This window comes from Doryrhamphus excisus, chromosome 11 (genome assembly GCF_030265055.1).
Source record: "Doryrhamphus excisus isolate RoL2022-K1 chromosome 11, RoL_Dexc_1.0, whole genome shotgun sequence".
Lineage (NCBI taxonomy): Eukaryota > Metazoa > Chordata > Actinopteri > Syngnathiformes > Syngnathidae > Doryrhamphus > Doryrhamphus excisus.
Genome location: NC_080476.1, coordinates 6,250,036 through 6,277,856, shown reverse-complemented (window position 1 = coordinate 6,277,856; position 27,821 = coordinate 6,250,036). Strand labels below are relative to the sequence as shown.

Sequence of the window (27,821 nt, the reverse complement as noted above, 5' to 3'; positions counted from 1 at the left end):
ATATATATATATATATATATATATATATATATAAATAGATATTGTAAGTGTATTGTATTGTACGTGTATATATGAGAAACAATAATGTAACATAGTATGCATGTCTGAAATAAATTAAGAAGAAGAAGAAGATCTCAAGCAAACCAGGTAATGGTTGAGTGAGACGTAGAATCATTGTACAACAATTATTTAAGGGACTGTTTGCAACTTCCGCAAGATTCATTTTTCTCAACCCAAAACTATAAGAACACCACTACTGGCTAGCGTATGTTGTGGTGTGCGGTGCCACTAGATTTGGTATCGATCCGATACCAAGTGAATTCAGGGAGTGTATCGCCGATATTGATACCGATCAATCTAAATCTGAAGGAATTTTTCTGATCAGTTAAAATTCAATAATAAAAACAAAATTGTGACAGACATATCGTCTGTGCAGCAATACCATTAATCTAATCTGAGCAGAGCCTTCAGAATCAGGATTGCTGGCCCATTTCACATACACACTATGAGCAATATGGCTGTATTTTTTTTTTTGCCAAACAGACTTCACATTCACCTCTTAGGGCCACATAGCAGGCCCACAGTGACAGCGGCACAATTCTGTCCTCTGATTGGTTGAGCAGAGCAAATGGCTTACTAAGGGGGAGAAATTGACATCTCTGGTGAATAGATGCTCTATATTTTTTCATGTCATTAGATAAATATTGATGTGAACTGCTCAATAATAATAATAATAATAATGATAATAATAGTAATAATGATAATAATATGTTGTAGATGTTGGCTGGTGGAAAGTAGTCAGTAACTTTAGTAAAATTCTAAACAGAAATGTTTTCTATGCTCTATAAACTATGAAACCATGAAAACATTAAATTTTTCATATAGTCCATTCCATAAATAAGGAATCCTACTTCACAGAAATGCATGTACCACAATGAGGATGGGAATAAAACTGCAATAAAAGAAGAATTACTGTATAGCACTTTTAAGATACTCTGACACAAAATTACTTACAAGAATAAGAACAAATAACTATGTAGTAAAATACAAATAGACAAAAAGAAAAAGAAAATACCGAATTAAGTATTGGGTAGTCAAATATTAAAAGCAGTTTAGCTGGGGTGACACAGCGGCCTGCGACACTCCGAAGCCGCACACCACGTCTACCCACTTTAAAGGAAGATGGAGGCAGGCTATGAGGTTATAGTGCTTGACGATCAGGCTAAAGTTCTATCTGTTCTGTTGATCGTCATTATCATGAAATAATGGTGACTATTTTATCATTTAAAATGTGATTAATAAGTGTGTGAGGCATGTATAGGAGACGGGGACCATACTGGATTGGAATATTATGTAATATTCATTCATTCATTCATTTTCTACCGCTTTTCCTCACGAGGGTCGCGGGGGGTGCTGGAGCCTATCCCAGCTGTCTTCGGGCGAGATTGCTCGCCAGCCAATCACAGGGCACATATAGACAAACAACCATTCACACTCACATTCATACCTATGGACAATTTGGAGTCGCCAATTAACCTAGCATGTTTTTGGAATGTGGGAGGAAACCGGAGTACCCGGAGAAAACCCACGCATGAGCGGGGAGAACATGCAAACTCCACACAGAGATGGCCGAGGGTGGAATCGAACTCGGGTCTCCTAGCTGTGAAGTCTGCGTGTGAACCACTCTCCCACCGTGCCACCCCTATTATATAATAATCAGTTATTATTATTACAAATGCTGATCCGAAACAGCATCAACATCAAGCTAGCAGGAGGGGTTTTTTTTGAGTGAAGCCTCAATGGACGTCTCAATTACTCACATGTATGAACTGATGCTTGTGGAACGTAAAGGTATAGCTTGGATCTACTGTATTCTAAATGGAGGTGATGCTTTCCTGTGACAGCAGTCCATGCTGTTCATCTAAAAGGAACTGACACAGCGACTATGATTTGGAAATAATGAGCTTAGGTCTTTTTTCCCCCAACTGTCAACGCTGCTTTATGCAGCCCACTTTTCATTGTATCAATTGACTGTTTGATGAACATAAGTAAGACAAAAGAGGGAACTGAGACAGCTAGTCTGCAAAAAAAAAGAAGAAAAAAAAGAAAGCAATTTCATCAAAAGACGACTCAAGCGCTGCACGGAGTTTATCTGCTGCAATGTGACGTCACCTCCTTGCGGTGGATGAACTGGCTTTGAAATGTCCTCATTTACCAGCCTGCCGGCAGAAAAGACCTCTCGAACTGAGGAACATCTGGTCTTCACCAGCTGGCCACTCAGTGTGGGACCTTGCCGTGCTTAGCTGGTTTACTGCTAACTGTATTTAATGCAATGTAGTCTTTTGTAGCTTTATCAAAATGAAGGGTTGCATTCAGCCAATATGGATTCAAGTTAAACCTCCTCCATCCCTGCATCCTTTAACAAACTTCATAATGTTATGATGGACTACTGTTGAAATGCCCATAAGAATTGCTTCCCACCCCAACCCTCCTCATCGCTTGATATTGACATTCAACTAAGGTTTTGGATCAACATTTGCAATAAAAGTGTAATTGCTAGATTAGATTCAGCTTCAGAACCATTTCCTTCTTTCTGCAGTATGGCTCACACACTTAGGGTTGTGGGGGTGCTGAAGCCTATCCCAGCTGTCTTCAGGCGAGAGGCAGGGTACACCCTGGACTGGTCGCCAGCCAATCACAGGGCACATATAGACAAACAACCATTCACACTCACATTCATACCTATAGACAATTTGGAGTCGCCAATTAACCTAGCATGTTTTTGGAATGTGGGAGGAAACCGGAGTACCCGGAGAAAACCCACGCATGCACGGGGAGAACATGCAAACTCCACACTCCACTCGCCCGCCATGCAGCCCTAAACACAATTATACACAAAGTATATAATGTAAAGGTACTCACCACTAATAAATGATAATGTATGTTCATTGTTGACCATGACACGATCAGGCTTGTTGGTGTTGCGTTGCAACCCCAGGATGCAGAGAGCAGGACCCAACTGCAGTTAAAAAGTATTTTTAATGGTTAATGATATGCAGCAAAACAACTAGCATGCACCTAGTACATACACAAAATTGACAATGAGCCCACAAAAGGGAGGAGCACACACCTGAACTAAATAGATACAACAGAAATTAGGAACAGGTGTGGGTGATAATTGCAACACGGGAAAACAGAATAGGGCAAAGCAGGAAGTATATACAAAATAAGAGCATCCAAACAGAAACTAAAGCGCAAAACTGGAACATAAACAAACTGTCACGCCGGAACCTACACAGGGCGTGACAGTAAAGATGTAATCAGAGTTTCACTTTTGTGTCTCACAGAAAGTATGGTGCATTCCATGACCATGAAGAAAGTATGAAATCTCATGAAAAAACATGAGCAGTAAAGCATAAAAACATAAACAGGTACAAATGTGGGGCCTTTTGTGGAAATTTCACCCCTTATCCTCACATATTTATAAGGCTGGTGTTCTGTGGGCCAAAAATCCATGAATTTGCAGGGCAGTGAATATTGATACGATAGAACTATCCATCCATTTTTGTACCACTTATCCTCATGAGGGTTGCGGGCATGCTGGAGCCTATCCAAGCTGTCTTCGGGCGCCAATTAACCTAGCATGTTTTTGGATGTAGGAGGAAACCGGAATACCGGCACGCACAGGGAGAACATGCAAACTCCACACAGAGATGCATGAGTGGGGAATCGAACCCCCAGTCTAGCTGTGTGGCCTAACCACTCGGACGCCGTGTATCCACTATGGAACTAATAATATCACTTTACTTATGGATAATGTAATAACATGTAACACATGTAATATTATTAACTGAATTTCATTGTATTTTTAATGTGATTGAACTCAATATTACAGTGTAGGCCTACAGTATATATTTTATGTGTATGTATTATTATTATTATTATATAACAAACCAAGAGCCTAGTATGTAGCAAATTGATTGTATGAATGTTTTAGTTCTCAGTCCATCGTTGTAAGGTGGATGAATTGCCCCGTTTGGGCCACATGTTGATGTGTTTTCCAAGGGGTTATTATATACTTAGCATTCATCATAATGATATCACACTGTGCAATCATATCTCCACTGACATGAAGCCTAGCTTTATGTTGAAGTCCATAAAGTGCAATGATCTAACAACCACAACGGCATCGTCCTGCCCCCTCCAACAAACAACAATGACCGGGATGGTGGATACTTAACATTTGTTGTCGATCTCTACAAGGAAACGTCTGATTAATTGCAGATTGCTAAAGAGCTGCACTCAGCAGTCAGGCTCATTAAGAGAGTAGTAAAGAAAGTGGGAATGACTCAAAGCAGCTGTTCCACTCTGTAAACACCTTTACTTGGAGATGGACACATATCATTAATTCTGACCCTGACCCCCAGCTTGTGTACGCCACTTTTTATCCCAGCTTCTAATACCGGGGGGGGGGGGGGGGGGGGGGGGGCGACGCAGACATTCATCAGTCGCTCCCTTCTGCTTTCAAGAGCTGCTTTCTTCCCTCCTCAAGGACTCTTTTGTAGCTCATAGAGATGGTAGAGGAGAAAAGGAGAACAAAACTGTGAAGACACAGCCCGGTAGAGGCTGAATGGTACTTTCCATGGTTTTTCAATTGTGTCCAAAACAAAGAGATGCAGATGTGAAAGCTACATTCGGGTAGAAATCTGCAAGGTCACGCAGGAGTTCTGTTGAATTCAACCACTCTCATTATGAAACCTTTTTAATTGCACACAATAGACGATGCTCCCTTGAGCTTTTGAGACTCATTTAAATTAGAATTTTTATGATAATGTGCATACATACACAAAATCTGACCTTTGGATGGAAAGATTGAATCCATCGTAACCATCCATCATCACTGATACACTCCGGAGTGGATTCCAGACACAAAGGTGACATAGAAACAATTTAGAATCTACGTTGAATTTTCAACATTAAATTAAACAAAGTTGATCACGGGCTGCACGGCGGTCGAGTGGTTAGCACGCAGGCCTCACAGCTAGGAGACCCGAGTTTGATTCCACCCTCGGCCATCTCTGTGTTGAGTTTGCATGTTCTCCCCGTGCATGTGTGGGTTTTCTCCGGGTACTCCGGTTTCCTCCCACATTCCAAAAACATGCTAGGTTAATTGGTGACTCCAAATTGTCCATAGGTATGAATGTGAGTGTGAATGGTTGTTTGTCTATATGTGCCCTGTGATTGGCTGGCGACCAGTCCAGGGTGTACCCCGCCCTCTCGTCCAAAGTCCGCTGGGATATGCTCCAGCACCCCTGAGACCCTTGTGAGGAAAAGCGGTAGAAAAAGCGGTAGAGAATGAATGTGAATGAATGAGTGTCATCGTCATAATGATCATCATAATCATCATAATGAGTGTGAATGGTTGTTTGTCTATATGTGTCCTGCGATTGGCTGGCGACCAGTCCAGGGTGTACCCCGTCTCTTGCCCAAAGCCAGCTGGGATAGGCACCAGCATACCCATGACCATAGTGAGGATAAGCGGCATAGAAAATGGATGGATTTTTCTGTACCATATTCTCAACCATCGACTGGTTGGTGCCGGTTCGCTCCAAAGATTCTGTGATTGGTGCATAGTGGCTCACTGTGGCGCCAAATAATGGCAACATGCCGAGCGAACATTAATTCGGCGCCACTGCTAGCCACTACGCGGCAATCACATAATCTTTGGCACCAACTGGCGCCGGCCCAGTGGACTATTACAGTGCTACGCTGAACATACGGCTGACAGTCCGCGCTTTTGGTCGAGCGGTCAGCGTTCTCGACTCCCATTCCGAAGGTTCTGTGTTTGAACCAGGTGACGCAGGCGCTATCTATAAGCATGAATACCATGCAAGCAGTGCACGAAGACACATTACCCAATTTGAGAAGCACTGTACTAAATCATGTTAACGATTTCACATTCATTCAGTGTAACAAACCAAAATAATTTCTCGATTTTTGCAGCCTCGTAGGCTAGTGACTTTAAAACACATGTTTTTATTCCTTGGTTAATTATTTGCAAATTCAACGTTGAAATAATAAGCACAGCCCCGGAAGTGTAGCTGCAGTTAGACCTACTTTGAACTTCATCTTTGAAGCTTGGTCTCATTACGTATTGTGTAAGCAGCTCAGACATCAAACATACGTGAAGTAATTATTGCAGCATGTAATAATAAGCATGTGCAGTGGAAAGACAATTTACATTAGGGCAAAGGCACTTTATGTGCTGTGTCCATGCACACTTCTTTTTTCTGCAGTTTGCTTTAGGAAATTGCTGTCGTTTGGATAGAAAGACATGTTTGTTTCAGGACCTTGTACAGTTCTTATTGGGCACAGCACTGAAGGTGATGCCTTCAGCGCTGTCAACCTGCATGTGCCCTTTCAGAGGCTTCATGCAGCTGCAGACCAAACTGAAGGATAAAGTGGAATAAATGAATAGAAGAAGATACTAAACACTGACAGATGAGGGCTTGTCTGGTCACGATCGTTGTGTGCTGCAAAAATATACAATCATTGAATCTCTTTTGGGCTGAGTAGTTAGCGCACAAGCCACACAGCTAGGAGACACAAGTTTGATTCCACCCTCGGCCATCTCTGTGTGGAGTTTGCATGTTCTCCCCATGCATTCGGATATTCTGGTTTCCTCCCACATTCCAAAAACATGCTAGGTTAATTAGCGACTCCAAATTGTCCATAGGTATGAATGTGAGTGTGAATGGTTGTTTGTCTATATGTGCCCTGTGATTGGCTGGCGACCAGTCCAGGGTGTACCCCGCCTCTCGCCCGAAGACAGCTGGGATAGGCTCCAGCACCCCCGCGACCCTCATGAGGAAAAAGCGGTAGAAAATGAATGAATGAATGAATGAATCTCTATTGGGCTGAGTAGTTAGCACGCAAGCCACACAACTAGGAGACCCGAGTTCGATTCCACCCTTGGCCATCTCTGTGTGGAGTTTGCATGTTCTCCCCGTGCATCCAGGTACTCCGGTTTCCTCCCACATTCCAAAAAAATGCTAGGTTAATTAGCGACTCCAAATTGTCCACAGGTATGAATGTGAGTGTGAATGGTTGTTTGTCTATATGTGCCCTGTGATTGGCTGGCGACCAGTCCAGGGTGTACCCCACCTCTCCCCCGAAGACAGCTAGGACAGGCTCCAGTATGCTGATCTTTCAGGTTTCAGGACAACCTGTTCTACTTCCTGTGCCTCTCTAAATACTAAAGTGTAAAGTATGTGACTTTGAATGTTCAAAATACCCCAAGTATCAAACTCCTCTCTTAACAGCTCTGTTCAGATCAGCCAGTTTCAAAGGACTGTTAAGTTAAGTAAAAGTGAAAATATTCACTCGGATGTCCTTTGTGGCTGGAATGCGATGTAATGATGATGTGTGACAATCCAGCAACACTGTAGTTCGGCTTAGCCTTTGGCTTAGTAATGATACTGGTTCCGTATAGTTTGTTCTGCAAAAAGACAATGCCGATATAAACTCGGTGTCTTATGTAATTCAGAATACCAAAATCTGAATGGCTTACTGAAAAACGTTTTCGGAAAAATGGAGTAAAGACATGGGTATGCGATGGGCATACAATCCATAGACCCAAATAGTTGTTATTGTTATCTTTACATCCTGCATGCTATGATGAGCCGTGGACCATTTACACCAAGTAGCACCTCAGGTCACACGCATACAGTACATCCAGACAGCTATTAGAGGGAAAAGAAAGAGGATAAGCTATGCCTTTCTTGCAAGATCAGCACAGTGGTTGGGAGAGATTGATGCATTTAAAGTGTATGCAAGCCAAAAATACTGGCCTTGGGGCTCCGCACTCATGAGATGACTGAGTACCACACGCACACACACACTCACAAAGAAGCCCTCTATATTTCTCTTAGATATAAAGTACAGGTTTAATTCCACCTGTACATCAAAGTCCGCCTCAGTTATAGCCAGTCCAAGAGCAATTGGGCAACATTTCTCCTTTTCTCAACTGGTTGTCTCAGCATCTTTGCAGCTGGATAAATGGCTGCATCTTCAATGGAGTGGAGGAGCAAATGAAAGTGTATGGAGGCGGCGGAGAGTGAGGCAAGGAACAGAGGAGTCAGCAAAGCCTTTTTTTTTTCCTGCATGGCCTGCGTCACAAAGCAGCCAATGGCACAGGGGGCCAAGCACTGTCAGCCATGCTGTCAGATGCACCCATGTTTTTTTTTAACCTCATGAAATTCATGCCTCCCTCTTCCTGCATTTTTTTGTGTAAGATCTAGCTTGTCGTATCTAATCTGCACTAACCTCAGTGCTTTAAGGAAGCAGGTGACTAATAGACCACCCCCCCTCCACATCTCTCTGCTATGAGGCACTGCTCGCTTTTACACCGCTACTCTTCCCCTCATCTATTTCAGGACTATCGCTTTCAGGATAACGAAAGGCCATTACAGCAGATGTCTTTTTGCATTATGAACGGGATTGATGTGACATGCGCAGCATTTTTATTTGCTTAAGAAAATACAGGATGAGAGAGAGCGGATTACATTTAAATGTGTGCGCTTTGTTTGTGTTGAGTCTCTTGATGTTACAAGTTGACGGTGATCAAAACAAGAAAACAACAGTGGCACAAATCGGGGCAGGAATGCTCAACATGTTGTCAGCAAATACACATTGACTGTTAGATAAGAGGTGATCTGTTTGCGCTTTTGGCAGGAATGTCCGGGTGATGTTGCAGTGTCTCTTATTGGGAATAGAGAGAGGCTGTGCACTGGGAGTCTGCATGCTTAGGCTAATTCATTAGGCATTAAAGTCTTCTTCTTTCTCTTCAATCTCCTCCATCCAACCCTGTCTTCTGCATTTGTCTCTCTCACACCAACTACCCTCATGTCCTCCGCCACTACATCCATAAAACTCCTCTTTGGTCTTCCTCTACCAATCCTTCTACCAATATATTCATTATCTTTCCTGTGGACATGTTCGATGTCAGTCTAGCCTCACTGACTTTATCTACAAGGCCTCTAACATGTAATGTCCCTCTGATGTATACTCGTTTCTGATCCTATCCATCCTGGTCACTCCCTATGAGAACCTCAGCATCCTCATCTCTGCTACCTCCAGTTCTGCTCCCTGTCTTTTCCTCAGTGGCACTGTCTCTCGACCAAACAACATGGCTGCTCTCACCACGGTTTTGCATAACTTTCCTTTCATTTTAGCTCTTCTATCACTGAAACTCCTCTATTTTAGGCATTAAAGTAGTGTTTTCTCACTAAAAACAATCCTGTTTTTAACTTCAGAGATTTCTAGAGCTTTTTTTCTTTGAGCTTTCTCAGATTTAAAGCTCACAACGTCGGTACAGATGGCTGCTTTAGGATTTTAAAGAGGTCACCTCCTCCAGGGAGGCAGAGAAGGGGGGCGTCTGAGTCACAGATGAGATGACACACTATACACACTACACTATAGTGCCCAAGACACACTGGAGGAAATGTGGTTGGATGCCAACTGTCCCTCGGTTAGTACTTCTAGCCTTCAGAGGAAACCATCTAAGAAGATAAAAATGTTTTAGTAAATAGAATGACTATATAAATAGTCATCTCATAGTGGTTGTGTTTTATGACAAACAAACATATAAACATAGCCCAATTAAGTAATAACCCTTAAAGTAAGAAATTGCAAACGGAAAATGAAATAAATGAATGTAAGTAGAGCGTTTTTTTTTTCAGAGCTGCATATAGCCTTGGCAAATGACATTCCATTTTGAATATGTATTCTTTTTCAGGGCAGGACTGAATAATTGACTCGGTAAAATGCCCTTGATGGTTGTCCTGCCTGCTGGTGCTCATAAAAGGTGCCATCTGTTTACAAAGTCAACCAGAAGACCAAAAGACTTTCAAATGTTCAGCCACTGATGAATCACAACACTCATTTCCACCAAGAGACTTTGTCTTATTTGCCTTTTGACGTTTACAGTTCATATTTGTTTTGAGCTTAATGAAGTCTTTTGGTATTGGGAATTTTAGTCCGACCCAAGCTTGATCTCGCCGGGAAGCTTAAAAGCTAAACAAATGTTTGAGTCCAAAATATCCAGCTTAGCTTAGTTTAGTGTCAGGGGGAAAGGAGCAAGTATAAAACCCATTTGGAAATTCTTTTTCTTTTTTGGCATATTTGAAGTGTTATGCACATCCAGGCTTACAGGGGCTCAGCGGTACAGACTCTAATTGTGGGAGGAGTACTGACACTCAGCCTTTTCATTGCCACAACTAATAATACCGATACTACATTCATGTTTTGGTGTATTTACACTTGATATTGACTTGAGGTTGAGGTCAGATTGCGTCCTGGTTTGGTGTAATTAGCAGCCTCTTAGCCACAAATGCCCGAGTCTAAGGATGTGCTTGTCTTTAAAGGCTACATGTGATTGGAGAACGACTCGGTTAATGTTCTTAACTATAGAGGTCACCGTGTCACCTGAGTCCCAGCCTGTATTCTGCTGTCTTTTTGGTATAAGGGATCAACTCGCACTAGTCAATAGCTGGTTCATGTACCTGTGCATGCATAAAGTATATTATTGAATCAATACACATCAGCTGGCTAATGGAATTCATGGCAATAGCTGACCATTGTCCTGTGCTACAGAGGAACAGCACTTATTCAGCATCCAGGAGACAATCTTTGTTGATGATTGACATCCATCTAGATGTGTCACGATCGTGCATGGTTGCTTTGTAGTTCGACCCCAGGATGCAGAGAACAGGACCTAATGCAGGTAAAAAATATTTATTGCTTGCAATAATAGCAGCAGCAGGATCAAGCAACTCAGAAAGGCAGACGGACAAATGATAATGATCCCACACAGGTAGAAGCACACACCTGAACTAAATACAAACACCAGAAATTAGGGACATGTGTGGGTGATTAGGACAACAAAGGAAGACAAGGCACAGCAGGAAGTTAATACAAAATAAGAGTGTCCAAACAGAAACTAAAGCCCAAGAAGGTAACATAAGCAAACTGTCATGTGGGAGCCTACACAGGGCGTGACAATTTGAGGAGTAGGGTTATAGTCACTAATAATGATGATATATATATATATATATATATATATATATATATATATATATATATATGTATATATATATATATATATATATATATATATATATATATATATATATATATGTATATATATATATATATATGTGTGTGTGTTTTTTAATTTCTGTTGTGATATTGGGGGGTTTTGCAGAAAAACATAAAAAAAGGTGTGAAATGTTTCTGCATGCTTTGAATGGTAAAAAGTAGGACCATCTGGCGGAAAAATAGAAAACATATCAATTCATGGTTAGAAGTCCTAATTACAGTCTTAACGTAATGTTCAGATTTTCTGTGGTTTTCAAATCACCTGTTTTTGTCATGAGGAACAAACAGGTCGTTTTAGGTGCAACTTGACCATTCATTCATTCATTTTCTACCGATTATCCTCATGAGGGGGTGCTGGAGCCTATTCCAGCTGTCTTCAGGCGAGAAGCAGGGTACACCCTGGACTGGTCGCCAGCCAATCACAGGGCACATATAGACAAACAACCATTCACACTCACATTCATACCTATGGACAATTTGGAGTCACCAATTAACCTAGCATGTTTTTGGAATGTGGGAGGAAACCGGAGTACTCGGAGAAAACCCACGCATGCACAAGGAGAACATGCAAACTCCACACAGACATGCCCGAGGGTGGAATTGAACTCGGGTCTCCTAGCTGTGAGGCCTGCCTGCTAACCACTGAAACAAAAGACTGGATGGCACAAAGTACATTCTCTCAACTGTTGGCAACAGGGTAAAAATACACACAATAAGTAGGCCTTATATGCAACTTTTAGCATCAGTAATAAAGACACACAAAAATTGCAGATACCCCTTATAATCCAGTGCGCCTTATGGTGTGTACAATATGATCTATAAAGGCACTGTCACATATTTTGCATCACAGTGACAGAATTGGTGCTGTACCAGAGATGGACCACTTAAACAAGGACCGTTGCCTCAGGCTTGTGGCAGTGACCCAGTTGATTGCAGTCAATCAGTCACTGTTTGTAACCATCAGATTCCACTGACCCACACATAAAACACAATGCTGCACATTAATATATAACAGCAACCTAAATGTGTTTGGTCCATGGATTATGAGGAAGACCGGGGTAGCAGTGACATGTTGTTGCTCCTTGTGCACATTATAGTGGTTTCTTCCTTGGCTCATGCGACACCATCCACAAAGTTGAATAGAAATTAAGCAAAATAAGAAAACAAAGCTTTTTAGAACTGTATGTGGACTGTTGTAGTACTTTAGAGAAAGGTCACATGTGATTGACTAGTCATGGAAAACATGGAAAATGGGAAAAAAGGTAAAATGTGAAGCGGTGAAGCTATTCTGCAAAATAATTTATCCCCTCTTACCTTATGAGTGCAAATGAGTTAAAAGTTCTGGGCAACATTAAGGCACAGTGCATCTCTACTCCCCACTCCCAAGCAATCAAATTTGTATTTCTCGGCACCCCAAGGCTTCCAATTCACTTTGTTGCTAATTTTAGCAACTTTTCAGAAGTTAAAGGGGACCGGATCGGCCCTTTACATTAAGTTGTGGACTCCTATAGAGCAGCTACACACAATAACCCGCACATAAAGCTTTCTTAGTGCATCGTTTCCATGGCTTTCCATGACCTCCGACCCAAACAGTCAGTTTAATTCATTCCACCGACGGCCCGCCTCCAGGCACACCCCGTCCACTGTCATTGGTCACATTCCCAAGGGTTCCGTAGGACTTCAGGGTACGTAGGTCTGCATTAAAAATAAGAGTTTTGAGCCTGACTTCTTTTCGGGGCTAACTTCCAAATGCGCAAACCTCATTATCTGAAACGTTGGCATCGTTTCACACGAGACGAGAATACATTCTAACTACATTTATAGGTCAGAAAAGTGGAAAAGCATAATAGGTCTCCTTTAGGAATTGAGCACCTCCTGTGTGCACATTGTCGTACTATGAACATAACTGAAGTTTTTTTAGCTTTTCAGGTGTGAGAAGGATGTGTTTCTTTATTTGTTTCATGGTGTCACAGGTGATGGCCACCTCTTTGGAAACACTTCTTAAATATGAAATGGTCAGACTTTCCAAAAAGTTCAAGGAAGAGTTTCCTGGAACAATACCAACAATTTCACAGTTTCATCTTCATTCAGATGGAGTTTCATTGCTGCCAACAGCCAATTAGACGACAGAGTATCCTAGTTTGACTTTTTTTTTAATGAATCTGTCTTTTCTGTGCCAGTATTTGTGTAGCAAAATCCCTACTCCTCAAACTATTGGTTGCTCGTTATCATTTCTTTGCAATTAAGCAGTTAAAAAGTGCATATGTATGAATAGGAAGCACTAGATCAAGAAAACAAACTAAGCTTATAAAGTACGATGAGAATAATGACAGAAGGCCAATATGTGATATGCAAATGAACACATTATATTCCTCACTTCTCTGACACTCATTATAATAAGAGGCAGTAAGTAATAACAACATTGATGTTCAATTTGAACTAAATAAGTTATCTTTAAAAGGCTTTTGACAGAAGGCTCTGGCTTCATTTGGGTAGCAGTGGTTCAGAAGATTAGCGGTTTAACCCTCTCTCCCGCCACCCAGTCACTGTCTTTGTGTCCTTGGGCAAGACACTTCACCCACATTGCCTCCAGTGCTGCCCACACTGGTGTATGAATGTGAATTAATGTTTAGTAGTGGTTGGAGAGGCACCAATTGGCAGCCATGTTTCCACCAGATTACCCCCAGGGCAGTGAATGAATAATGGGTTCACTTCATTGTGAAGCGCTTTGGTTGCCTTGAAAAGCACTATAAAATATAATCAGGATTATTATTATTATTATTATTATTATTTGGACTGCTGCTACTGTTCTTATTGTGTAAGCTTTAACATTTATTACATTAATCCTTTTTCTATGCCGCTTATCCTCACTAGAGTATATATATATATATATATATATATATATATATATATATATATATATATATATATATATATTAGGGCTGTCAAATAATACATTTTTAAATCTTATTCATTCATTCATTCATTTATTTTCAACCGCTTATCCTCACAAGGGTCGCGGGGGTGCTGGAGCCTATCCCAGCTGTCTTCGGGCGAGAGGCGGGGTACACCCTGGACTGGTCCTTAGGAGCCAATCACAGGGCACATAGTATAGACAAACAACCATTCACACTCACATTCATACCTATGGACAATTTGGAGTCACCAATTAACCTAGCATGTGTGGAGGAAACACAAGGAGAACATGCAAACTCCACACAGACATGCCCGAGGGTGGTACTAATTCAAGAAAATGGTAAACTTGTTCTATAGTCAATAGAAGTTCATGAAAGTGTAATATTGCAGCTTCCTACAGCACTAAATGATTTTTCACTTATTCCACACTAACTCCATATTGACCCATACATCCCTCCCTCCATTCATCCATTCTTCCAACCATCCATTTTCTATGCCGCTTTCATCCTCACAAGGGCTGCGGGGGGTATACTGGAGCCTATCACAGTTGACTTTGGACGAGAGGCGGGGTACACCCTGGACTGGTCGCCAGCCAATCACAGGGCACATATAGACAAACAACCATTCACACTCACATTCATACCTATGGACAATTTGGAGTCACCATTTAACCTAACATGCACCGTGCGTCCACAAGAAGAAGTATTAAGTTGAAATGGTTAAAATACAAAAGAATATCATTTTTTTGTCATTAATTAGTTCCAAAAGGTCAGATGAAACCAAAACATACGAAAACCGAGGTGATATTTCCCACAGGAAATAATGTCAATATAATTAATCTGTTCCAGATACCCCAAAAAAAGTTATTTCTGAAATTTCTGGCACTCACAAATTTGTGTCGTTCACAGTGAATCAGCGATGCATCGGGTGCTTTATTTGGGCACTTGAGTTTGCGGTGGGCTAGTTTGGTACGAAATCCGTGAAAGTGGACGAACACTGATTCAAAACATTTTGAACGAAAACTGGGTTTGACGTTGTAAATAATTCCTTTGGCATCTGGAAAAATGGCACAGTATATATTTTATTTTTCTTTTAAACAGCAGTGGGTTCATAAGAAGGTCAATGAACAATGTTCTCTCTTGTAAGGGGTCCGTGGTTCTAAACGGTTTGAGAAGCCATAATATTAGGTATCATAAATGTAATCTATAACTGTAAATGTAAATGTAAACCTATAACGTACGTCACATAGCAGTCATTAGGCATTCCAACATTCATATTTACAGGCCCCAGTGAAGTAAACACGACTGCTTTAGGTTTGTAATAAGCAGAAAAACCCATATAAGCACAGAGAGAACATTTCACAAGCTGGTCCGTGACCTGATATGACTGCTGACCATGATTCTTTAACCTCCTGTGTGAACTCTGTGTTGCTGCTCAGCCAGATTAGCATCAGCTTTTCTTTCTAAAATGACTCACCTTATTCCTCCCACTCTTTCCCACTGAGCTCTGCCACCGACTTACACCTATTGTGCTCGCTAAACTGCTTCTTCAGCTCGCCATTTTGACTGCAGATTAGACACCGGCACGCCTGCACATGTGATAGTGTCAGTAAAAGGCTACTGAATGTACAGTGAATCACATTCGAGATTCAGCATTCTCCCTTGCTATATTGTGCTTTTTCAAAAATGTATTAATTAATAAATGACCACGTGGAAGGGGTATGTTTTTTTGACTTCTTTCTTTGTTCTTCTTCCCCATTCCGTTTGGAATCCTTTCTTAAGTTTGGAATAAATCAATTTGAGGCCAAGTAGGTAGCTCAGTAGCATGCTCTGTTTAAGGTGATCTCTTGTGTCCCTGCAGTGATGCAGTGTGGTGGAAATGAAGAATAAAAGGTGACTATAGGGGTGCTATTTCATGTCTCCAGGGCTCTAATAATGGTAAAAATCTAATTTAGAAACAGTTTTTCTGACAATTTTGTTAATATTTATTCCTACTTTGCGGAAATTCACTTAATTTAATTAAATTAACCACAATCAATGAGGGACATATATATATATATATATATATTAGGGCTGTCAAATAATACATTTTTAAATCTTATTCATTCATTCATTCATTTATTTTCAACCGCTTATCCTCACAAGGGTCGCGGGGGTGCTGGAGCCTATCCCAGCTGTCTTCGGGCGAGAGGCGGGGTACACCCTGGACTGGTCGCCAGCCAATCACAGGGCACATATAGACAAACAACCATTCACACTCACATTCATACCATTGTACAATTTGGAGTCACCAATTAACCTAGCATGTTTTTGGAATGTGGGAGGAAACCTGAGTACCCGGAGAAAACCCACGCATGCACAGGGAGAACATGCAAACTCCACACAGAGAGGGCCGAGGGTGAGCTTGAACCCTGGTCTCCTAGCTGTGAGGTCTGCGCGCAAACCACTCGACCGCCGTGCCGCCCTAAATCTTATTAAGTGGTTTTCAAATGAATTATTCTAGTCTGGTGACAATGAGAAGGTGTCATTCTGAGGCTGAACGGAGACATGTTTGTGAGTTATATATATATATATATATATATATATATATATATATATATATATACTGTATATATATATACGGTGTTAGAATTGTACTGCTGGTGATGTGTTCAGGTCATACTAAACGTTTTAAAAGAGTGTCACACTATTTGTGAATGTGGTGGCGCTACACTGTGATGGCACGCCTGCTGTAAAGTCTGCTTTTCTAGTCTGTGGTTGTATTTTGAGTTACTGATAAGCTGCATTGCCGTATACACACCTCTCCAGTAACTAAATAAAATATTTGACACCCCTTTCAGTAGTAGCAATGCAGTTCAACAGCACTGCAAACTGCAGACACCAGAAATAATACTAAACAATGACGACCTGTCAAAAGAGTGCTTTGTTATCTTTGTGAAAGCAGATTTGTTCATGCAGCTCTAGAATTGGATGTCTGTTGGATGCCATTAAAGAGAAAACATGTTGTAGGCCGGCATCTAAATGTGCCACCACTTTGTTCTCCGTGCAGGTTTTTCCATCCTCCAGGCCATCATGGAGTCGGCAGTGGCTTACAATTGGCAGGTGACGGCTCGCTCAGTGGGGAACATCGTGGACCCCACCGAGTACAAACGCATCATCGAGGAGATGGATCGTCGGCAGGAGAAACGCTTCCTCATCGACTGTGAGGTGGATCGGATTAACTCCATACTGGAGCAGGTAGTGAAAACCTTTATCATTCTGAAGGCATGTTTGACTCATATCAATCATTATGCGGTCGACTGGAAGATGGTGTTAAAACAGGGAAAATGGCTGCATTCATTCGGCTTTGTTATTATTGCTTGCTGCTTGTTTGAGGTCACCTGCGCTTCAGGCAGGAGGAGGAATTAAACAGCCTCCTCGTGTTTGTTTCCTTGGCAAGCTGCACTTTTCTCACATGAGTCACACCGACTGTTTGCTTGCTATGAGTGCACTTTGGAGAATATGTGCGGCATGTAATATATTGAAATTCGGAATTGTACTTATTTAATTGGAGCATATTTTCAGTTTGTTTGGCTGTCCAGTACATTGGCTATCCACGTACACTGTTTCTTTCGTGACGAGTATTTCTACATAAAATTATACATATTTTTCTTGGACTGCATAAATACATAAATAAAAGCTTTACAGTGAAAAGGCATTGTGGAATTGCTAGGAGGTGGTTGCCAACTTAATTTCAGTGCTTTAACAACAACCACAGTTGAAAACAAAGACAATCATGCTGTTTGACGGTCGAATACAGCCTATTATTGGTTTTAAAAAATGCATATTGAAGCAAATTTTGGGGGGAAATTAAGCATTTCCAAGCGCAAAAATGGCTAAATTAATGAAAACACATATTCAAGGGATTGAGACTATGTATTAAAAAATGTGATGTTATGTAGAACTCCACACAGGTCAGTAGGTGTCAGTAATGTTACTGTAATGTTCAGTGAGACACACAAATGCCAGGCTTTATTGCTGGAATAACAGGCTTTTATCGCAGGTTTGAATTATCTCACACAGTCACAATTCTACCTAATAAACACACAGGCTACTGACTGCCTTAAGCTAAACAGTAAGCTAAAACTCACCTCTGAACCCCCAATGTGACTTTCAGTCCACCCACCACTCAGCTCCCCTTGAGATCACATTTATAGGAACACACATGAGCACATGTCTTATTTACTCTTATTATGTCTACTATATTGGATAATTGCTGACTATAGGGGTGTTATTTCATGTGTAGAGGTCTCTAATAATGTTAAAAACTGTATTTAGAAGGTTGTAAATAGTGTTTATATGGTTTATATAAGTACACAAAGTTTCCATTTATAAAGAAGGAATAATGTTTTGCGGAAATTCACTTATCACGCTTGGGTCTGGAACCAGTCAATTGTGATAAACAGGGGATTACGGTACATATAACTAAAAGTGGACAATGAAGAGGCGTGCCTAGTTCCTGGTTCATTTACTTCATAAAGTGTGTACATTTTAGCATATTTTTTGTGCGTCTCAGTATTGGGGCTAGAGAAGGAGAGAAAAGGAGACAGAGGGGCGATTGTGGGGACAATAACAGCAAAAATGACATAACAGGACTACAAAGTGACGCTTTGCATTATGAAACTGAACGTGTTTCCAGAAACCTCTGCAACCTCCCCCGCAGTGACGCAGTCCAAAACAATGGCAAATCCTCCAAAACAATGGCAACATGCCGCAGACGTGACACTCTGAAAAGACGTCATTTCAGGCACATTATCAATATCCAATAAAAGCAGCAGAGCTTCCGTCAAACTAATGTCTAATTCAATATCCAATGTAAGTTATAGAAAAAAAAAACGCCAAAATGCTCCATGAAACTCTTTCAGAGTTCGATATTAAATGAGTACGGGTAGAAGACGCCTAACCACACACGCATACCCAGCACTTTATGTCATGCTCCACATGACTTCAGTTTTGGTTTTCCTTAGTTTCCTTTAGTTTCCTGTTTTGTTCTTACGTTTCCTATATGGCCCAATGTACAGGTGATACAATTTAAGTGGCAACACTTTAAATACAAAGAGCAAAATGAAACACAAATTATATACACTCACAGTCAATAGAAACTTTTGAAACAGGATTTTCCTCATATGAATCATATTGCCATACAGAAAAAAAATGGCGCACCTGCCAAACCCAAAGTCACCACAGTCAATGTCGACATCAAAGTCGACGCACAGTGGGGCTGCTGATCCAGGTGTTGTTCCTGTTGCGTGTTTCCTGTGCTGTACAACTGGCACGGTGAAACTTGTCCCGCAGGTGCTGTGACCGGATCGTCAACAGAGCCTGTTGTGTTGTGGCGTTCATGCAGGTTTCTGATTATGGGTTGGGAACAGCCTATACACCTGGCTACCTCGCTGTAGCTAAAACCGGCCTCTGCAAAACACAATGCCCGGATATGTTGTTCACATAATAGACGTGGCATGATGTCCGTTCACTGGACTAACAATACTGGCCGTTTTTGGGCCTCCAAAACCAATTCTCATGTGCATTCAGTATTTGGTCTACTTTTGCACAGAGACCAACCCAGACGCAATGAACGGTGACGACATTATCTCAACTACCCAACCACTAAGCCAACAATAAATCCACACGGTAGAATTACAACCCTCCGACAAATACAACTATTCATACATTTCTACCTCAAAGTTTCTATTGACTGTCAGTATATTAACAGCTTGTTGCTGTATGGAGAACGTCATCAATCCTGTGCCAATATCATTATCGTCAGGAAAACTTGACCAGTATGATGTGATATCTTATTTTTATGCCAATATCAGCCAATATTATCGGACATCCCACCTTTATTTTGCCATAATTGTAATCAAAATCACATGTCATGACTTCTTACTATTACTTTTACCGCATTAGTTGTCTTTGCTGCCATACACATATGTCCACAGATTTTGGAATACTTTGGGAAAAAATCAACCCAGTTGTAAGACCAAGTACATCATCGACCGGCCTTAAATCGCAATCTAACTTAGTTATTGTAAGATTACAATGTTTTGTACATAATCCTACCAATTTCTACCAGATCAGACTGTCTTGTCATTTTACATTCAACATCAGTGTTCGTCCTGATAAGAGTTAAGGATATTCCAAACAGTTTTGTCTTGAAATGAAATTTGTTTCCCGGTCACGAGTACTGTTTGTACGTTCACACGCTCATTTGAGCTAATGATCCTATCACCGCTTGTTCTTTGCTGAAATATCTTCAGTATGTGTGGAAAAACGCCCTCTGCCCTTTCTATAATGATCCTCAGTAATCTCAATTTGGCTTGTTTTTGTCTGACCTTCACTGCAGTTGGATATTTTTTTCTGACGAGAGGAATAGTTTTAGTGACAGCACATCCTGACAGCATGTTCATTAATTAAGAGAGCTTGTCAAGTGCACCCTTTCTGTAGGAAAGGGTGGATAATCTGTTTTTATCAAACCGTCTTATTAGTATAGTCATTTCATCTGGGACTTTAGCTGTTGTGCGCTTTCTCTAGAACAAAAAGCAATAGTATCATCTGCAAATAATAGTAGTCTTTTGTGACGTCATTAATACTCTATATAGGTTGAACAGTTTTGGTTCTAGTCGTGACCCCTGGGGTACACCAACAGACATATTTAAGCTTGCTGATGTACAGTATATTCTTCTAGCATCACATATTACTTCCTGTTTGCTAAGTAGCTTTTGGCCTAGTTCAAAACTAACCTTTCTAATTTTTAAAATTAAGATATTAATTGATTAATTGTATCAAATCCATAAATACTGCAGCTACACACTTTCTGTGGTCTATAGCATTGGTAATTCCCTCAGTTATATAAATTAGGGCCATGGAATTTGTTTATAAAATTGTCCAACCTGTCATGGAATAGCTTTTCAATGATGTAAAAATGAAAATCACAATTCCATTCATAAATAAGTAGTCCTACTTTGCTCAAGCTTTCTTATCGTGGCCAGTTCTGGAACCAATTAACCGTGATGAACAAGGGATTACTGTATTAATTATGACTTTTGCTTTTTTCAGTATTCATTACTTGATTGTCGCATGGTCCTACTGTATTATAAGAAGACATGTGAGATGTTTTGACTACAGGTGAGGTAATTCATCATCTAAAAAAATCTTGGTTGATTTATCCCAATCGTAGACAGGAAGTACACAGATGTAGTACACAGGTGTAATCATACTTTCCTTGGTGAGGTAATTAACCCATCAGAGAATTGGCGTCAGGTCCTGCTGACAGTACCATCTACACCGTGTAGCCCTCAAGTGAACGGGAGGGGGTGGGGGGGGTGGTCTTGTGGGCATTATCTGTCAGACAAGTGTCCCCTCCAGAGAGGCTCAACACGCCTTCATCTCTGGAGAACAATCCCTTATATGAGCTGTGACATCAACACTTGCTTTAATGTAATATCAGCTCCAAATGTAAGTAGGACACACTGTCCCATAACAGCAACAACAATGAGCCTACTATAAATAGCCTAGCCTCCTAGCCAGAGGGAAGATCTCTCACAAAGGCTGGAGTGAGCAAACACAACCGAGATCACGCAGGCATCAGGAGGCAGCTGTTTTTTTTTTTTTTAAATCGCTCTTCAGGCCTCATTAGAATCTACATTTGCACCTGCTTTTATATGTCTTTGCTTGGTGTAGGCATCTATTAAGCAGGGCGGAATAACTGATTTCAGCAGGAAAAGGATTTATATAAATGTAGGTTTCATTTTTCCGACCACCTTTCAAAATATCTGTCTGTCCGCCCTCCTCTGGCACAGAGATAAACACCTCTAAGGCCTTTCATCAATAAAAGCAGCGCAGTGGTGTTCAAATCACTGGCAGAAGGCCAGCCACCTCCAGCCTCTTCAGCACTCTGGACAGAGTCAAAGCGAGAGAAGGGCCGAGAACTGATGGGAATTGTGCCACATTGTGCAAGTTTGACCTGTTTTGAGTTGTGTTTAGACTTCCCATGAGGGAAGAGGCAACATGGAGTTGTGAATGGAATCAATGACACAATCTGCGGCATGACTCAAATGAAGCGCTTCTCATTTTGTTCGGGCCGCCGGAACCACCATCAATCTTTCAAACGTCTCACATATCTTATATTTCATGAAAACAAGTTTCATGAGCATTTCAGGGACAATACGGTTTGATCCACAAACACAAGATGATTTTAACACAAGGGATTATTATAACGGTGCACGGTGTACAAGTGGTTCGTGTGCAGGCCACACAGCTAGGAGACCCAGGTTCGATTCCACCCTTGCGTGGGTTTTCTGCGGGTACTCCGGCTTCCTCCCACATTCCAAAAACATTCTTGTCCATAGGTATGAGTGTGAGTGTGAATGGTTGTTTGACTATATGTGCCATTTGATTTTGATTTAGGGTGCTCCGTTTGGGCCACTCGATTTTGTGAAACGGTACACTACAGGACAAACAGACTATATTGCATAAAAACCAAGACAGTGAAAATGTTAGTTTTTTGACCAAATACCAAAAACTGTTGTGTCCGAATGGGTGTTTGACTATATGTGCCCTTTGATTTTGATTTAGAGTGCTCCGTTTGGGCCACTCGATTTTGTGAAACGGTACACTACAGGACAAACAGACTATATTGCATAAAAACCAAGACAGTGAAAATGTTGTTTTTTTGACCAAATACCAAAAACTGTTCCGTCCGAAAGCAGTGAAACCCAACAGCGTAGTTATACAAATGGACCAGAGCACTATGGAGCTTTGCCACTCCATGCACATATTTTCAGTATTTGCACAATTGTAAGCGTGCATGTAGGTGTGAAGCGTTCCTATTTGCACATCACTGGCAAAAGGCCCCCGTGTGTTGCTGTTAGTTAACACATGTAAACAAAAACAGTGTCATCACCAAGCATAAGTACACTATACAAACTACAGCGCTCCTAAAGACGAGCTATTATCAGAAGTACTATTTCACAGCGGTATTTGGGCCAGTGTTTGATGTAGCCTACTTTTCCTCCTTCTTCTTCCTTTCATGCAGTTTTTGGCAGCTCCATTCAAACTCAACAATTTTTTGGGGGGTAGCATAACAATAATTGGCTGACTAGTGAATAGGGATACTTATCAACTGTTGTGAGTTGTGAGGAAGGCAGAAGACAGTGAATCCGTGTTACAAAGAGAATTTTCCATCAGTGGGAAAGAGAGGCAAATCCTCTTGAAGGCTCATGGGCACACATCCAGCTCGGCACTACGCTCTGGCTCCTGTCTGCGTAATTAGACTTGATTCCATTGGGAATATTCAGACTGCAGCCCAACATCAAATAGCACAAAAAATCCTGAGTGTAGTGAGACTCATTGCAGACATTATTAGGTACACCTGGTAAGCTGTGTCAAAAATAATAATGATGACTTTTGATTGACACTGCCAGGTATTCACTTATTCTTTTCACAATATGTCCATCATGTATATTAGTTATAGTTTGCAGATGCAGTGCGGTTCTACACAACCGCCCCAGTGCATTACTAAGAAGGCATTACTAATTCAAGAAAATGGTAAACCTGTTCTATAGTCAATAGAAGTTCATGAAAGTGTAATATTGCAGCTTCCTACAGCACTAAATTATTTTTCACTTATTCCACACTAACTCCATATTGAACCAACCATCCCTCCATCCATTCATCCATTCTTCCAACCATGACTTTGGGCGAGAGGCGGGGTACACCCTGGACTGGTCGCCAGCCAATCACAGGGCACATATAGACAAACAACCATTCACACTCACATTCATACCTATGGACAATTTGGAGTCACCAATTAACCTAGCATGTTTTTGGAATGTGGGAGGAAACCGAAGTACCCGGAGAAAACATGCAACATGCAAGACAACATGCAAACTCCACACAGAGATGGCCGAGGGTGGAATCGAACAAAGGTCTCCTACCTGTGTGGCCTGCGTGCTAACCACTCGGCTGTCATGCAGCCCCATTCCAATATTCCAAAAATATTATTGGTGAATTTTCTTTTCTTTCTTTTTTTCCGATCCAAAGTGTGAGAGATGCCACTGTCAGACATACTGTACATGTTTTGCTTTTTGCTGAAAACGGATGTCGTCTGACTGAAGGAGCTTCGAGGAAGTGTGACAATAAGAGTCTTGTTCCCTGTGTGATCATCACGCTGACCTCCAGCAGCTTTTTTTGGTGGTTTCAAGCCGTCACAAAAAGAAGGCAGTGATCCCAGGGGAGCAGGAAACTGGATCATCAGAAACCTAAAAATATTTGTTATGCCCACATGCTTTTTCCTTCTGAACAGATACTAATAGAGGACAACAGTTTTTGGAAAACAGGAAATTAAAAATGTCAGTAAGGAACGTAACTATCTAGATACACGTGTTAAGAAACAATTAAAAAACAATATGTTTTCAAAACAGAATTATTGAATGATGATTGAATATTTGATACAGTTTTGATAAGATTCAACGGTTACATTTATTGATTAAGTCATTCATTTTACATTATAAAATAAAGAAACCAATTAAATAACGGTGGCATTCTTAAGGTGGTTTCAAATATGTATATATATCCCCAAGCATGCTTTGTGCCACACTGTACAGATAAACTACTGTACTACGTATATACTGTAGCGCATGAGAGGTTACACATTGAAGGGAATGAGGATGAGGATGCTGAGGTTCTCAATGGGAGTGACCGGGATGGATAGGATCAGGAACGAGTACATCAGAGGGACATTACATGGTAGAGGACTTGGAGATAAATTCTGAGAGGCCAGAATTGAGATGGTTGGGACATGTCCAGAGGAGAGATAGTGAATATATTGGTAGAAGGATGCTGCGTTTAGAGCTGCCAGGTAGGAGGCGTAGAGGAAGACCAAAGAGGAGGTTTATGGATGTAGTGAAGGAGGACATGAGGGTAGTTGGTGTGAGCGAGAGAGAAGACAAGGTTGGATGGAGGAGATTGATTTTTGAATACAGTATCTTTTCACAAAAAGCCTTTTTTCACCCCCTTTTTGTGTTGAGAACTGATATCTTGGGGTGGTTAGCGTGCGGGCCACACAACTTGGAGACCCAAATTCGATTCCACCCTTGGCCATCTCTGTGTGGAGTTTGCATGTTCTCCTTGTGCACGCGTGGGTTTTCTCTGGGTACTCCGGTTTCCTCCCACATTCCAAAAACATGCTAGGTTAATTGGTGACTCCAAATTGTCCATAGGTATGAATGTGAGTGTGAATGTTGTTTGTCTATATGTGCCCTGTGATTGGCTGGCGACCAGTCCAGGGTGTACCTGGACTCTTGACCGAAGACAGCACCCCCGTGACTGACCCTTGTGAGGATAAGTGGTAGAAAAATGAATGAATGATTACAAAAGAACGAAAAAAGGTATAGAAGCAATAATCCTAACCCTAACCTTAACCCTAACCCTAACCCTAACTCCTAACCCCTAACCCTAACCCTAACCCTAACCCTAACCCTAACCCTAACCCTAACCCCTAACCCTAACCTTAACCCCCACCAAGAACACAATATTGTGTGCTCAAGTTACTACCGACTTAAAGGGAATGAGATGTATTTTTTTTTTTTAGGTAAAGGGCCTATTTTCATTAAAAAAATATCTAAATAAAACATTCCGTTTTTATAATCCAAGATCTGCAAATGTGACCAGTCCAGGGTGTACCCTGCCTCTCGCCCGAAGACATACCCCCGCGACTCTAGTGAGGATAAGCGGCATAGAGGATGGATGGATTGATGGATGGATGGAAGATCCATGAATGCTACATTGTGAATGCGTGTGGATCCACTGAGCATCTGACTCTTTCCCTAATGGAATTGAAGTGTGAGCTTTCGAGACTTTGTGGTGTGAGACAAAAAGTGTGTTGGTGACAAACAGAAGCTGTACACACACCACTGCGAGTCTACATTTGCAGTTTGTTGTATTTTTGCACCTGTGTCATTGCAGCTCCTCCTCCCTTGGATGCATTAGTTCACAAGCAGGAAACTAATGACATATTTTCACAGGCAGGCGCTACAGGTGTCAATCAAAATTGGGTATTATTCTGTGTTTCCATGCATCTCTTTGTATTGGCTGTTATTAGTTGGTTGTGCAAGTGTTCTCAGAAAGACCGTGGACAGTAGAAATGATGCCTGACTGTGCTTATCTAAAATGTGGGGGAGGGCTGTAAGAGAAAAGGAAGAAAAAGAACACAACTCACCACCCCCATTGTGCCATTTTTAAGCTGCTATAGAGAATCCGACTGGCTGGAAGTATGGAGAAGTAAAGGAGGATTTGCCTGGTGAAGAAGTTGTGTGTAGCACACTGCAACAATTTGGCTCTAATTAGAAGGCAGCGATGCGAGTGGGAGCAGGAAGGAGCCCCACTGTAGAGAAGAAGCAGAGCGAGAGGGCAGTTTCGCTGCAGCCTTGACCTTATTTTACTTGTTGAAGTTAATGGAAAGGAACAGGCGCTGTCATCATGGCATCTCTCCTCTATGTGTGTGTGTCTCCCACAAAAAATAAAAAGAATTAAAAAAAAACTCACACGTTGAAATGCTCTCACACATTCCCTTGCAAATGTCACTCTTTCTCACATTGTGTTCTTCATGTGTTTTGGTTATACAACTGTTTGCAATGTTAGGAGCTGTGACTCACTGGAGGTTTCTTCCTTGTAGGTGGTGACCGCAGGAAAGAACACCAGAGGATACCACTACATCCTTGCCAACCTGGTGAGAAATGATACAACACAACAGCCATATTTTAAAACGTGTCTCACTGAGATGCAGTACATCATTTTTGTTTCATACCGCATGAAAGCTAATATAAGATGATGGGTGGAGTGCCATCTCTCGGTCGGGGATGAGATCCTGCCTCAATTGGAGGAGTTTAAGTACCTCGGAGTCTTGGTCACGAGTGAGGGAAGAATGGAGTATGAGATCAACAGGTGAATTGGTGCCACATCTGCATTGATGCGGACTCTACATCAGTCCGTTGTGGTGGTCGATCTACGTTCCTACACTCACCTATGGTCATGAGATTTGGGTAGTGACCGAAAGGACAAGATCACGGGTACAAGAAGTCGGAATGTGTTTTGGGGCTTGGTTCTCCCTTAGAGATAAGGTCAGAAGCATTGTCATCCGGGAGAGACTCGGAGTGGAACCGCTAACCCTCTGCAATGAGAGGAGTCAGATGAGCCCTGGAGTCAAGGCCTTGGGGAAGATCCAGGACACGAAGGAGAGAGAATGTCTCCCACCGAGACTGGGAACGCCTCGGGATCTGCCTGGAGGAGCTGGAGAACCAGGAGGAGCTGCTCCGACCTCGGATAAGCAGTAGGCGATGAATGGATGGTCCCCCCCTTCAGAAAAAGCTTGAAAATGACCACAAATGAGTCATTTCCCGTCACGTACACACACTAGTGAATTAGGGATTTGTTTGTTGCAGCAAATACTCCAATGTTAACCATTTGCATTCCTTTACTTGCAGGGTTTTTCCAACATGAGCTTGGACAGGGTCTTTTCCGGTGGCGCCAACATCACAGGCTTCCAGATTATCAGCCCGGACAGCACCATCGTGCAGCAATTCCTCCAACGCTGGGAGCGTCTTGATGAAAGAGAATTCCCAGAAGCCAAAAACGCTCCACTAAAGGTCAGCGAGTCTTTTGTTTGTTTTTAATTTTAAACCAACTGACTGGTGGGTTTCTTATGTGTCACAG

General features: G+C 41.6%; 1 protein-coding gene across 11 annotated transcripts in view; it reads left to right on the top strand.

Moving 5' to 3' along the window:
• LOC131137771 (glutamate receptor 3) overlaps window positions 1–27,821 on the top strand; it is an 84,686-nt gene that overhangs the window by 27,807 nt on the left and 29,058 nt on the right. For all 11 annotated transcript variants that reach the window (XR_009131973.1, XR_009131974.1, XM_058086021.1 and 8 more), the window contains 3 exons: window positions 17,122–17,309; window positions 26,785–26,838; window positions 27,593–27,754. Coding sequence is in view for 9 of the 11 variants with exons in the window: in XM_058086021.1 (XP_057942004.1) it covers window positions 17,122–17,309; window positions 26,785–26,838; window positions 27,593–27,754 (404 nt within the window). In the remaining 2 variants the exon portion in view is untranslated. The remainder of the gene's footprint in view (window positions 1–17,121; window positions 17,310–26,784; window positions 26,839–27,592; window positions 27,755–27,821) is intronic.